This window comes from Haliotis rubra, unplaced genomic scaffold (assembly GCF_003918875.1).
Source record: "Haliotis rubra isolate DU_JTF1 unplaced genomic scaffold, ASM391887v1 Scf31, whole genome shotgun sequence".
Lineage (NCBI taxonomy): Eukaryota > Metazoa > Mollusca > Gastropoda > Lepetellida > Haliotidae > Haliotis > Haliotis rubra.
In genome coordinates, this window is record NW_025766980.1 from 3,649,166 (window position 1) to 3,664,530 (window position 15,365).

Consider the following 15,365-nt stretch of genomic DNA (forward strand, 5'->3'; position numbering starts at 1 on the left):
ATGTGAAGATAGACATCACTTTATATGTGTATGTCCACATTATTCTACGATCAAAATGTTAACAAAGTAACACAGTTTATAACCTGATGACGTGGCTGTACAGAATCTTTCAGGAATGTATCTATATCTGTAACGAATTTGTAACATGCTCCAAATGTTACTTTGCAATAAATATCGCTTACATCCCTGCTCATTAATAACACAGGTAAGCACACCTTTGAACCCTTATTCCTTGGTATTTTGTATTGTGAAAACAGGAAAACAGCAGAGGTATATTTCTTGAGGTTTGACATGTTATGCAGTAGCATAAAATATTGACGGTTTTATGTCACAGTTTCACACACCAACGGAGGCTCTAAAGGTGATGGAATACACTATGCAAAGCAGAAGTTTTCAACACTAGAACTAACTCATGTAGTGACTTTTACAATTTCCTGATTAGTAAACATAAAATAATCAAATAAACTTAACTTTTCATTAAATTTTTATGACGGGGTACCATGTTGGAGCGGGATATTAATAGCGATCCAAACCATCAGCCATAATATCTGTCGAGTGCATAAATACTATCAAACTATCAATACTTTTCATGACTGGTTTATTGTCTAACTAAAACGACATAAAACATAGCGAAAAAGATAACCAGTTCACAAATAATGAATGTCTTCCTTTTCTAAACACGGAATAAGTCATTCACATATTTACTGTGTCCAGGACGATGTCCAGTAGTGTCCGCTGAGTAGACATTTGTTACGTACCCTTTAGCTGAACAGAAATGTTATTTTCCTGTAATGTTAGGTACATCTTTGAGCTCAAGCTCACACAGGAAGTAATGTGGGTAGCTGCAATCAGCATCATCCCACTTGAATGCCTGAGGTTTATACAACATGAGACAAAACTGGTCCCCGTCATGATTTGGGTTTCCCGGAGACCACCACGTATTGGCGATGCGCCCGCCTTTAAAGCCCCACTGCCACTCGTTTTCTGTCAGGTAGGTCAAACCAGCCAGCCAGACTCCAGAGGACTGTATAGTTGATGATTCTCGCTTGAGATACCCTTCCAGAAAAGTCTGTTCAGCAGCTGTTTCGACATATGCAAGATGGGAACCTATGGCCTGACAGTACACAGCCGCATCCGCCCATGTGGCTGTAAAGCGTATAAGACTGTAGCAGGAATCAACCTGACGTGTGAACCCGCTAGGGCAATTTTCAGCTGAAATCTTCGTAACAGCCAGGAAGAGAAGGAACGTCACAGATGGGATCCACATTGTTGTCGTGCTTCAGATCAGACGCTCTGTACTGTAGCTCACTATAGGACGTTTTGTCACTGAAGGTACACCCCTGAATGGTAACCCTCCTTGCTTTATCCCTTTTATTGTCAATGCAATCTCAAGCCCTTGACTTAAATGTCAACAACTCATTGTTTCAAGAGTTAAACCGTTATAAATTTGGACTTTGAGATTGATTCCCCTTTTAAACAATGAACGACCTTCAATGTGCGTCGACCAATTTAAGTTGTCAAACCAAACAATGGCTCCCACAATCTTAATTTCAAACTGTCTTGTCTGCGCCAGTGATAATATAAGTAAATCCGGGGAATCTACGGCATCCAAGGAGGGACGTAGTCGTGTTGTTGCATTGTCGCTTCACAAAATTGCCCAAAGTAGCAATATTAACCTCGGTACCACGGCACAACGGCACCACATCAATAAAGTGCGACAAAGTGAAATTCTGACCAGGTCTCGCTTTTCATTCCACTTTGGCAAAAGTTGTGCTCCTTATGAAACTGTATTTGATTCCAGAAGCAGTGATTAACAAAAAGATCATTATGGTGCACTCTATAAATGAGTGTTTTAACATTACGACTTGAACGTTGTGAGTGACTGGTGTAACATTTCGCATCGCATGAGCCATTTGGCGATAGATCAACGCTATCCCTGGCACTTACGTGAATATTTTCAAATCTACAGTCGCAGTACTGACTCCGCATTTTTGAAGGAGGTGTACACTTGCGGTGAGGTGAAATGGGGTTTAACGTAGCCTTTATGATTATTACTCTGATGTAAAAATTAACATTATGGCGATGTACTCGCACGTAATTTTGTGTGGCTATTTGAAGTAGTCTGGTCAAGTGCCTGTTTTGATGGTGTCAGCCCACGGCGCTACCAAATTTCATTATATAACATTATAGCCTGAAACTCACACTCTGACCATAGATATTTTCAACAACACTTCAAGGGGCAAATACACATTACATTCTATTCTTTTCAAACTCAACCTTCACAGGAGCTTAAACCAGCTCTAGGTCACAACTCGTTGATCAAGTCATAACCATGAGACACGATGTTACCTTTCACTGTTAGAAAAGGAGGAGTTGTCCCATATACTCTTTCTCAACACTGATGTACATCACAATTGTGCCAATTGACAGTAATATTAAAGCATTTAGCCTTTTCAAATTGCCGTTAAATATATCACTGTTACAGACAGTTAAATTGACGAATTTACGCGTGTACGTAAGATGGGGAAAGAATTTTCGAATTAAAAATTGAAACAGTGAATCATCGTCGGTATGATTTATTATGGATCACTATCCATGTTATTACACGGAATTTTGAAATGCCACATACATCTCTTGTAAGCATTTCCCCAGGAGCTGCATATCCCGAAGTATCATACGTCTTACACATTCTGAACATGCACTGGCATTACCAGGGTAACTGGTCCAATCAATTCAGTGTTAAAACATACTGCGATATTCAAACAAACAAACAAACAAACTCTTACATTTAAATTAGAAACACAATACTGTCTCAAGGGACTCAATATGTGTCAGCCTCATACTCCACCAGGTAGTGGTGGTTTGGATATTTACCAAGTCCATCTAACCGCCTATCCATACACTATCAGTTTTTACTGTGGCTTAAGCATATGTATTCACATGATCATGACGGGATTGGCAAACAAATATAAACATGCTTATATCAATGCCGCTCCCGAAGAATAATACAATTACATAGGTAGTGACGTACAAATGGACTGGGTGTTAAATATATTAGAAATCTCTTGAGGATATAATGTGTGACAATTTACAGAGAATCTATGAAGGCAAATAAACCCAGTTTCAAAGTTAAGTAGCTAATATGATGTCAAGGTACCAAGATGTCACGATAACAGTTTTTAGTGTAGAGTCTTCACCTTGAGACAACCTTTGTGATATGGCAGTGTTATTCATTTCAATTCTCACATTACCTTTCGACAAATTATGGCGTGAAGATCATTGTTTTCACCCTGCTTGATTACTCTTACTGCCAGGTGAAAAAATATTACCATTGATTTATTGATATTTCCAATGCTATATTATTCTACACTGGCTTTGTAATGGAAGTACCTTTAAATTTTGTATTGCCACCATATCGTGTACTGTCATTATGATTACATTGCAGTTATTTGGATGGATTTTAAAACCTATTCTTGCTTGTTTGTATGTCACTCACTCACTCACTTTTCCTTAAAGTTTTATTGGCTTAGTTATAGTTTCCACGTGAAAATCGACACCTGACACTTTCCACAAAGATGTGTTCCGAGGCTTCCTCTGTGTAGGGCGGATTTGGGCCTTTAAAATAGCCTGACAGTTCCCATAGGTTCCCATCTTGCGCGGCCACCTCCGCCCATGATGCTTGGACACGGATGAGGCTGTAGAAGGAGTTGTCGTGGCACAGGAAGCCGTTGGGACAGGACTAGTCTGTCGTACAGACCCTGAAGTAAATATATCCAAGAAAGCCCACACAAGTCTAGAAAATGTGGCAAGTCTAGATTTCCTCAGCTTCAGAAAATGAAGAAAGTCTCAGGGCTCCTTTTCATTATATATATATTTTTTTTACTATGAACTTTTTTCCCAGTAAAATATGTTCATTTCAGAGACTAGTTGTTAGTCTAGGACAGGACTCACACCACACCACACGCGTGGTTGTAGCCAAGATGAGGATTACAGTTACACCAGACAGCTTGAACATGACTGTGTGTTTGAAACGATGCTTCAGTGCGTTTTGTGTAACGTTGATTGGAACGTTTTTGTGTTTGTCGCTTCCCACGGCTTTACCTGAATAGGTTATCTAGTATGGACTAAAGCGACAAGGACACGTTGGCCGAAGTGTTTCAAGTCCCTTCTTGATCATATCTCATCTTTCAACCCAGCAGCAAAACTCTCCACGAAATATGTAATCAGTTGCGAGGGGCGTTGAAAAAGTAGTCAAACCCACCTAGAAAATGATACAAATGCAGCGGTTTTATGTTAAAGTTTCTACATACTATCTGCCAACCTCAAGCAAATTGGTTTTGGTATGTTGCAGTCTGACGATTCCCATTTGTTTTACTTTTTATCTCCGGGTTCGGTTCCCTGCTGTGATATTGCCTGAATATTGCTCAAAACGACGTAAAATCATACTCACTCACTCACTCGCTAGTGCGTGTTCATGTGAAGTGTATTTATCCTTTATCATTTTACTCTCATGCTTATATTTTCTATAAACAAAGAAATAAAGAACAGGTTACACCTAGATGATTTTTAAATATAATATCCCAAAGCCAAATAGCAAGTATGTAATTGGTGGCGAGATTGTGGACTGTTTTGTTTCTCAATATATTTTGGTGAGGCATCTCAGTGCTCTAGTATCACACAATGTGATGATAGCAATAATACTGCATTGTGTCATAGCAGCTTAGTGCCTCACGATAGTGTTGTAATGTCGCACAATGTTTAATTGTGGTATTGAAGTTTCACACAGTGGCGTGACAGCGCTAAGACCTCGCGGAGACAACGTCAGGTTGACGCATTTGTCCCAATTAAAAGAAGCTGCCCTAAAAGGTACCAGTCATGCTTCCACCAGCTATTACACTGTACGTGTTAGTTGCCAGCACACAGCACCTGATGTGAACACGAGAAAGCGTGGGTAAATACATTTACACTTGCGCGGAGCTGAAATATTGCAATTTAAAGAAGAAACTACAGTTGGGTTTTGAATTCTCTGCACTTTGTTTCACGCAGTAAGATCGAAACTACTAGTGTAGGTAATGGGCATCCCACTATTCATATGTTTCGTTAAAGTAAGTACATAGATTTATTACTGGCAAATACACATGTACGCAAGCAAGTTGTAAGTTCACTCTTTAAACGTTTTGTAGTTCTTTGTTGTTTTAATATTAACAAGGATCATAACATTATAAACGCTGGGTATAATGTTTTAAAAAGTCATCTGTCCTAAATGTGCGTGATGATTTGTTCCTCTGGTTCACTGTTAAAGTATGTCGGTGCTTGTTTTCAGCTCCATGTCTCTATGGTATCTGCCAGTTTCAGTCACACTATCGTCTACTGTAACCAGTGACAGACTTTGTCGGTGAGGTGTATGCAGAACAACCTGACACAGACCACGGGAGCAAACACTGATCTAAACTGTCAACAGTATTCATGTCCTTATCTCACTTTAATGTATTCGTGTAAGACAAAAAACACATCCTCACATTGTTGGTTTTACTGCTTAATGAATTAATTATGATTTAGACAGTCAGTTTGACAGTTTATTCGTTGTTTAGGTTTATCGTCATTGCTTGGCATTGTGTATAACAAAATACCAATTCGCCAAACCATAGTTTCTTGTAAGGGTTAGGATTGGTCTTGATGTCGCTTAAATTCTACACTCCCCACCCTCCAAACAAACACCCAAACAGAAACTGCGTCCAGAGCACGTGTTAGTAGTGGTTCGAATCCAGGATATATACCGGGTTTTGACCTGTGAGCACCATACCCGAGCTCATGGGTTTCACCAAAGTGGTAGCTGTCCACACCTATAATCATCATCATTTTCATGCCATGATATCACTGATATATACAGCTGAAAATGGATGTAAACACAAATAACGTATGGAAATCTCAACACACACACCCCCATCTCTCTCTCTCTGTGCGACATCATTATACTTAAAATATAAAATCGTGTCTATTTTATGTCAAAATGGTATTTACATTACAGCAATGCATCATATGTGCTTCGCGTGATTTAAGAAATTGCTTATTTGCTCCATATGGATAATGAATGCAAGATTTCTATGTGTAAAGTTCTGTTGCATGAAAGCAAACAAATTTCGAAACACTTTGGTTGAATATCATATTGCTTTTGTGAAAACAACACTGAGTTAGACATAGTGTTATAATTGCTTTCATTACATTTACGCAACTCCACAGTGTATATATGTTCGAGCTCTTTTCCAAAAGGGGAAGAGCACCCCTCCAACTTTCCAAGTACAGTTTACGAATAATGAATATTTGAATGTTTTACTAAGTTTACAAACTGTTGTTACTTTCTCTGAGCTAGAAACACAGACAATGCAATGTTATGTATCTACCCTAGACTATCAGGGGTGGTGGGGTAACCTGGTGGTTAGAGCGCTCATCCACCTAGGACACGGTGTGGAGCACCCACCGTGGATATTGCTAAACTCAACGCAAAACTATATTCATGAAGCATCAGTGCGTCTATTCTTGTGCATACCACCCAAGCCTCATACGACACGACTGGCTTAACCCTATCATTGTTACAAGGTGAACTTTCCGCCACTGCGTATTTTATTCAGGATTATAAAAAATAGAATAATCTGTATCACCGATCCCGAAAGATACATTGTATAAAAATAATATATTCAGCACAATTTGCGCACATCATGTCCTTGATATTGTTTTAACGTATATCTAAATAATGTCCGCCTTCTCAGATGCTAAAGGCTTCACACTACGAGTGCATGTCTCCGCACTCACCCAGGTTAAGGTATACAAACAATGCAGGCAGTAACCCCGCAGGACGGGTTATGTTTACTGCATGGTGGAGACCCGGATGGAAAGCTTTTCATGTTTGCCTAAATTGTAAAGACGACCTCGTTCATGCTATATCGGGGAGTTTCCGCTTGAATGGTTTGGAATGTAAATCTGATCAGTAAACTGACGGGTCTGAGAGACACACCTTGTCTCACAACACCTTCTGGTACAAGTTATTTTGGACGTTCGTATAATTCACGATAAGGTAAGCCTAAATGTTTTAGATATAGATTCAAGGAAGGTTGCAGTTGTATGGAGCTCAGGTCTAACCTGGGACAGGTAACATGTCGACGACATTTCCGTTGCAGCGTTTGTCAGACGCCATTACAGAAGCTTTACATTCGGCTACAACTTAACCATACGCATTTGCAACTTGTCTTGCAGCGCTTGTATGTGACCAACTGATGTTGATGTGAGGATATTTTCCTATCTGATATTGATATACTACCATATATTCATGTACGTTTGGGGGAATTAACGACGTAATAGATTCACTGCATCAGTACATAGCTATGTCTACATCTCCGTCTTTATTGTGATAGGTTAACGTACCTATGTAACATTTCCAGTCTATAGTATCTTGTAAACGAAATAATTTATTTGTCTTTCTTGCAACACGCCACATCGTCGCCACTTAACAATTGTAGGTATTGCTTTCGCGGACAGCCCGGTCAACCAACATCGACGTCAGTACAAGCCATTAGTCATACAAGACTGACATTTGCCGTGCAAAACACTCACTCCTGTGACCTAGCATTGTGTACCAGGATACATACACCTGAACCTGTCTAATTGTGAAATACATACACGCTTTAAGGTAACTCCACTTGAAGCGCTTTGTTTAAATGACATTGGCAATGACATTACTATTTCTTTTCACAAATATCTTATAATTCTTATAATTCTACACGTTTCGTTGTGATACATGTGCATATGCTGTCGTAAATACGTTCAGTGTTGTTTACGTAGGGTTGTTGCAAAATACAAGAACTGTCATGGGAGGATACCAGAAACTGGCTTCAAGCATTGCACCCATGGATGGAATCGAACTCGGACTTTCGGCGTGACGAGCGAATGCTTTAATCAATAGGATACCTACAGCCCCTAATACACGTTAAAACAGAGACGCATTTAATGACATTAGTAACATACCCTGTTAATGTGATTAATATTTGTTAAACATTAAAACTATGTGGTCATTGTATACAATAGATAATCAGTTGGAAATCAACAGAAATTAATTACATCTGAGCGACTACAGATAATGCATGTCAGTGACTCCTTATGGGGAGGGAGAGTTAAAATATGTCCCTGGGTAATGAGGCGACTACATGCGTTCAGGCGATCAAAGGATATCACTTGGCGGTCTTCGTGTCATGATGGTTTGGATCGAACTCCAGTCACTGGTTTGTCCCGTCCACATAAGACAGGGACATGTCATCTTGATATTGAATCAGACGTTAATGACAGATTCCGGATTGTAGGAAAGTGGTGTTGAGTTAGGACGACATCTTGCTGTGTCACTCAGTCGCGGGAATAAAGGTATTCCACTATATAGGCCAAACTTTGTATAGCTTCTTAACAATTATCAGCTGACTGGTATATTTCAAAGCATTGAAAGCTGTGGCAGTTCCCGTTGAACAGCTCGGAGCTTGGATCCGCGTCACTGCTCACGTGCACATTATAGGAGTTCTTTACAGTTTGGGCGATAACACGATGTTTTTTCTTCCATTGCAACACACATCCAAACACATTAAAACTCACACAACCATATCCATGTTCATCAAAACCAACCCACACCATAAATCCACACCCACAGACATAAACCCACATTTAAACGCACCCACCCACCCACATCCACACACATCCATAAACGTCATCTAAACATCAACCCACAACTCACATCTACACATGCCCACATCTAAACATCAACCCACACTACAACCCACACCTACACACGTCCACATCTAAACATCAACCTACACCCACACAACCCACACCTACACACCTCCACATCTAAACATCAACCTACACGCACACTACAACTCACATCTACAAACCCCCACATCTAAACATCAACCCACATTCACAAAACTCACATCTACACATCTCCACATCTAAACATCAACACACATTCACAAAACTCACGCCTACACACGTCCACATCTAAACATCAACCTACACCCACACTACAACTCAGATGTACACATGCCCACATATAAACATCCACACACATCCACAAACAGCACTTTACATCTACACACGTCTACATCTAAACATCAACCCACATTCACACACAACAACTCACATCTACACATGCCCACATATAAACGTCAACCCACATCCACAAAAAACACTTTACATCAACACACGTCCACATATAGACATCAACCCACATTCAAAGATCCGATCACTTTATTCAGAATTAAAGGCCATGTGGCCAAAAATACAACAGGTATTACAACATTGTCATGGTGTGTAGAGTTGAAATATAATACATGATAATACACATCGTGCTAACGTAGATTTTGCTTCAGGAATATACATATCCCTTTAGGAACATTGATATTTTGTATCTTCATAAGGGCTCGAAATTTGACACGTGAAGGCGGGCTGTAGAAATAGGTACGAATACATTCGGATCTGCATCGGTTGTAAAATGGACATATTAGCAACATGTGATCTTCAAGCAAGTTTAAATTACATTTGTTACAAACTAATATATTATATCTTTGAAAAACGTCTCTCTCTCTCTCTCTCTCTTTCTCTCTCTCTCTCTCTCTCTCTCTCTCTCTCCACACACACACACACACACACACACACACATCAACCTACATTCACACCCATCAACTGACATCAACACATCTAAACATCAACCCACATCCACACACAGCAACTCACATCTACACGCGTCCATTTATAAACACCAAGTTCAAAAATAAAAACACACGCGCTCAAATATAACAACTCACACCCTAAAACCTATAACACATTAACTCACATCCACATAAATGCACACCCACCCAAACAAAGATATGCCTACCTACAAACGCATCAACATCAACACACTTGAAAACAAACGACTTTACATCCAAACACGTCTGGACACATCAAACAACCACTCACGTCAAAACATATCAGCTCACAAAGTCATCTTTTATAAGCTATAGTGACGTGTTTTATAGTTGTAAATGTGGCGACAAACGACGAACAAAGAAAATGTCCGAAAACCCATAATGCGAGGAAATGATAATACAAAGTCTTTAATTGCGTTATATCCATTGTAATTCCTGTATTCAGATTACGTGAACCGTGCACGTGTCATTGCTTTCATTTCCCAATGAATGTAAAACATACGGCCGCGCCCATCAAAGAGGACTACTTTCAACACTCGTGAAATGCCATGTTGGAAAATCCCAATTGGAGTCGAGAGAATTCCCTTTCTGCTTACCCCATCATCATGCACAGGACATTTTATGGGCACTTATGCATATATTCATATCGTCCAAACCGAACAATAACACCGGGGATCGAGACGGAATGCAACAATACAAGTGCAAGCCCAAGAAGGTCGCTTGCATGGGTTAGACAAATGGGTCATATGACAAATGGGTTATATTTATAACTTGCATATCCCGTGTGTCTACCCGTTGTTGGTGACTTTCACATACGTTTTTCGATTGGTCTCAAAATGAGCTGACAAAATGAACAGTGAATCTTCAAGTATATTGCAGTCCTAAAGTTTTAAAAAAAAGTTATGAAATGTTTAATTTAGGGTATTAAGGCGGAACCGGGTGTTTCAAATGTTAGAATTTCCGGGAACCGATTGCTCAATAACACCCACATATCCGAACATATAATGTTCATTAACAAAGAGAGAACAACCAGGTGTACGAGAAGCACGAGCACAAGTGCCGACAAAGTCATTGATTCATTAATCTGTGCTGTACCATCTCTATCCTTTCTCGAACACCTGGCTGTTCCTCTCTTTGCACTCCTCCCTCGTAACAAATAATGAACTGGGTCAATATTTTAATGACATTTTGTTAAACAACTGTTTTTTTTAGGACATAAATTCTGCAAAAAAAAACCTCACAGAGTTGGTCTGATGTTTTGATTATGATCAGTGTTTCATTGCGTATTATATGTTTATTAGTTTCCCAGTTAGATTTCTATTCATCTGTCCGCTTTTGAGCCAAACGGACTATAGCATGAACAACGATACCAGCATCAGGCAAATGCGACATACACACAGCAGATCGTAACGTACTAGTATTCCATGAAGATTATATAAATATGTTCTTTTCCAGCAAACATGTCGGACAAAGTGGAACAAGTTTTAGCCTCTGACGAGGCCAACTATGGGGCCATTGCTGCTGTTGCAACCCTGCTGATCCTCGTTGTAGCAGTTCTGTTGTACGACTCCACGTGTCGCGGTAGCAGCATCAAGAAGAGGAGAGCAAGAAGCGGGAACTATCAGATGCACGGAGTCACTGGTAAACTAACAGAACCATCTTACACTTAGAGGAGGTCTTGAATCCGGTCATCAGAGGCACCGCAAAGAGCTATGCAGAGTTGTTTCCCTTTAACACATCATGCGATCGTCAATATTCGCCGAACCTGCACTCTCAGAGTCAGGCACTTCGTGGATGCCGCGATAGTTGAGTGGGTTAGGTGTCTGACTTTGTGTGCTGGCGATTACAGGCCTACCAAAGAAAACTTCCCCACTGGGCAGAAAAACGCAGAAAAGCCCACATTAATCGTGGCAATAGCAACATAAATGTAATACCTCGCTACTGAAACAGTAAAAACGGCAACTTTAAATCGCTAACACTGCATCATAAAACGAGGAGCCCGCAACTTCGATTTTGCGCATGCGCACATGGAAGAGGAAGTTGACATGTTGACATTTTCCAGCTTGGACAAAAGTTACATTCCTTTTTAAGTATTTCTGTTGTGTTATTTAGCATTTATCATCATGATACTTGTGTGAACACTTGTTAAGGTTTACTTTCCATTCGTATGAAACGATTGACAGCAATTATTTCGACATATTTAATACTTTTTCTACGCGAGGCGATTCACGGTTGCTCGGAAATTGGAAAGCGCCGAGATCGTAATGCGCATGCGCAGTAGAGGTCAAAGTTCGCTGATATAAAAAATGTTGCAGTTTCATAGTTTTTCGTTGCCGTTTTCACTGTTTCAGTAGCGAGGTAATGTGTTTATGTTGCTATTTCCACGATTAATGTGGGCTTTTCTGCGTTTTTCTGCGCAGCGGGAAAGTTTTCTGGATTATGTGCCTGACTCTGAGGGTGTAGGTTCGAATCCCGAATGGGACTCAACCCAACAAAAGTACTAGAACCTGTACTTTGAAAGTGTAATGTAACATATAACATGTCACATGTGACCGCTTTAATTTCTAACTGGCATTGTGCATTCTTATTGTTTTGTATTACCTGTCCTGTCCACGAATCCATGATCCAAGGATATTGTATTTTTTGAACTGCCAAAACCCGCTGGAAAGGTCAAATTTAAAATTGCAGAAACCATTGAAATAAAGTAATGATACAGATATGGTACGCTCAAATTGCCGACAACGATCCGTGTTTTTTATTACTTGACCACAGGCTACGCGGGGCTAAAATGTCTAAAAGGGAACATTTTACGTGACAGAATACATTTCAAATCATAAATGCTGGTACAAAATAGTGTGCCTTGAAGGTGGTACAGAATAGCTGAGATAGTTTGTAATCCATGTGAGGGTTGGTTGAAAAACAAACAATCGTAAAATGTTATTAAGGTGAGAATTGTGGATGTATATTTTCAACCGTTGGATGTAGTTTCATGTTGATTTATGTCATACAACGATCACAATTTTCTGTTTCAGCTGGAACCGGGTAGACCTGCAATAATGTATCCCCATCAATCTCGTTACACCGTCACGGAAGAGAAGGACACTGCATGTATCGATGTGAGAGGATGTTAAAAAAACCCATCTCACTAATTTCTCCCTGGACGATGACAATATACTTTCAAAAGTTACTTTTATGACTTGGCTTTTATGATAATATTTTTGTGATAAGCATCTACGCAAAAAGCGACATCAGTCTTATGAATTCCCGCCCACGTTATAACGGGGCAGTACATTTCTTATACAACACATTTTGTATACTGCCTTAGAGCAGTGAAAATCTATTCATCCGGAACAAACCATCGGTTTTTATTATTGTCTATACCCGAAAGTCAAATGTCAGATTTCTTCCCTCTTGTAATGGCTAATGCGTGTTTGTACAGGGATGTTGTAATTATGTCATACGACATATGGTAGTTTACCTTTTATACTTTATTTGTTTCATAAATACTCAGAACATGGCATAATAGTCATAACTAAAGGATTGCACTCACCATAGGAAACTACACGTCCATGCATTAGATCATTGATTAATCTCTTTAGTTAACCATCCAATATCCACGGCCATGTATTATCACTCAGAGAAATTGACTGTTCGGACATACCATTTTTTCTTCACGTTTTGGGGAACAATTAAATGCAAATTTTGAAGACATGACAAGGATTTGCTAATGTGCTATCATTGCCACGACACTGTCCAACATGTGATGCAGAACAGCTGCACAATCTATACTAGTAACGTAACTGATTGGATGTAGCTCATCCTGGGGTACTGTTTGTATGGTATCCTGGCTTCACATGCAGGCACACGTTAATGTAGAGACATTGTGGAAATCCATATATATAGTACTTGTATATATGTCATAATAAAAAATGTTATACAAAAAACATGTCTGTTTTTCTATATATGTTTTGTTGGTATACTTGAGTGAGCAAGAGGGGGTGATTCGAGGTTGAGTGAGTGAGTGGGTGGGTAAATCAGGGGGTGGGGTTGGTAGCGTGAGTAAGAGAGTGAATCAGGGGTATAGGTGGGTGTTATTGGTTTACGCCACCTTGAACAATGGGCTATCCCAGTTATATTACCGCATGTTAGGAAATTGCCAGTATTACGTAAACAGACTTGGAAACGAAATGGAATCTTAGGTTTCATAGAAACGAAACTCTGCACTGCTGCTTTAGTCTACAGACGTTTGTTGTAATAACGGGTGGAATGCAAGTTATGTTTGTTGTTTAACACCTCAAACAACAATTTTCCCGCTATATGATGGCGATCTGTAAGACATTGTACCCATGTGGGGATTCGAACCCGGGTCTTCGGCGTGACGACCCAACGCTTTAACCACTAGGCTACCCCACCGCCCCAGATCGGCTTTGTTAATATATTCTACTACTGTCTACTAGACCAGATCGGACCTCTGCAAAATGTTACTTCCTGGAAGCTGGAACGAAAGACATGCATCTGTCACGACAGTTACCCACATTTCCTTGGGTTGCAAGATGGACCTCATTACCATTCGTGGAAACCTTGGTGCACCTTTTAATTAAAGTTACTCAGTCCGAAAAATATATGGTTGATGCTTAATTAAATTCCCTGTATATTTGCCACTGACATTAGACTATCAGAAATATTACAAAACATGCTAATGAGTAAGGTAGGGTAAATGATTACTATTCATTGTCATTGGTCTATACTGTTCATAATAGAACCTCAAGCTTCAATGGAAGTCTGTCTTCCACATGCACTAGGCTGTTGTGTTTGGGCGTTTGAATCAAACATGGTGCTGGTGTGTTTCAGCACCCTTGTTTTTCTCTTTTTTCACAATGTTTCATTTCACTCAAACTCAACGAATATTGAATCAGTTGGTTCACTGCATGTTCCAACATGTCGTTTAAAGTGCCCATTAAGCACACAAAAGTTGCATTTACCTTGGAATATAAATGACCTCACTACGTTTCAGTTTATATATGACTATCGAATTTTAGGGTGTTCCCATATTTTTTGTTTGTAGTATAATTTAAAACAAATGTCGACACTGGTCATGACCATGCAGATATAAAGGTGATACCTAATGCATGATACGCGTCTGTGAGTACGGTAGCAAAGTGTTTTGAGTTGTGAAGAGCGGGATTGCCATACCTGTCTTCACAAGTGCTAATGGGACGTGAAGCAACATATTATATAATAAATATTTGAATGTTTCATTGTTTTCGTTTCAATTCACTACATCACTGCTGAGTTGGTCGGTAGCATTTTATGATTGCTTGTCATAACCTATCTGACTGGTCTCAGCCACCATCATGTAACGAAGCATTACCGTGGACTTGCAAGTCCACTGAAGATTTCATACTGCTATCGAGTTTTATGAGCTTGTCGTGTCACACAGTTGCGATACCCAGTAAGGTTTAACCTCACTGTACCGGTACCCTATATGTTGTTACAAGGGATTAAAAGCCACAGTTTACAACATTTCGGGTTATAGGCTGTTTAATTAAAGTTGGCATGTCACAGAGTGACCACAGTGTCATTAATGTCTGAATATGATTGGTAATGGTCACAGATTTACAGTTAGGAGCAGAAGAAACACGA

At 39.7% G+C, this 15,365-nt stretch overlaps 1 protein-coding gene and 1 long non-coding RNA gene across 2 annotated transcripts; one reads left to right on the plus strand and one right to left on the minus strand.

The window, feature by feature from the left end:
• Positions 1-581: 581 nt before the first annotated feature.
• LOC124283127 (perlucin-like) lies at positions 582-1,342 on the minus strand. Its single transcript, XM_046719158.1, has one exon. The coding sequence runs from the start codon at positions 1,265-1,267 to the stop codon at positions 779-781; it is 489 nt and encodes a 162-aa protein (XP_046575114.1). The 5' UTR covers positions 1,268-1,342; the 3' UTR covers positions 582-778.
• Positions 1,343-6,914: 5,572 nt separating this feature from the next.
• LOC124283128 lies at positions 6,915-13,426 on the plus strand. The gene is made up of 3 exons (XR_006900306.1): positions 6,915-7,072; positions 11,178-11,363; positions 12,755-13,426. It is a non-coding gene; the product is annotated as an uncharacterized LOC124283128 (long non-coding RNA).
• Positions 13,427-15,365: the final 1,939 nt, after the last annotated feature.

Excerpts from the sequence above, each read along its gene's own strand:
- LOC124283127 (XM_046719158.1), bottom strand. The coding sequence starts at position 1,267 with ATGTGGATCCCATCTGTGACGTTCCTTCTCTTCCTGGCTGTTACGAAG.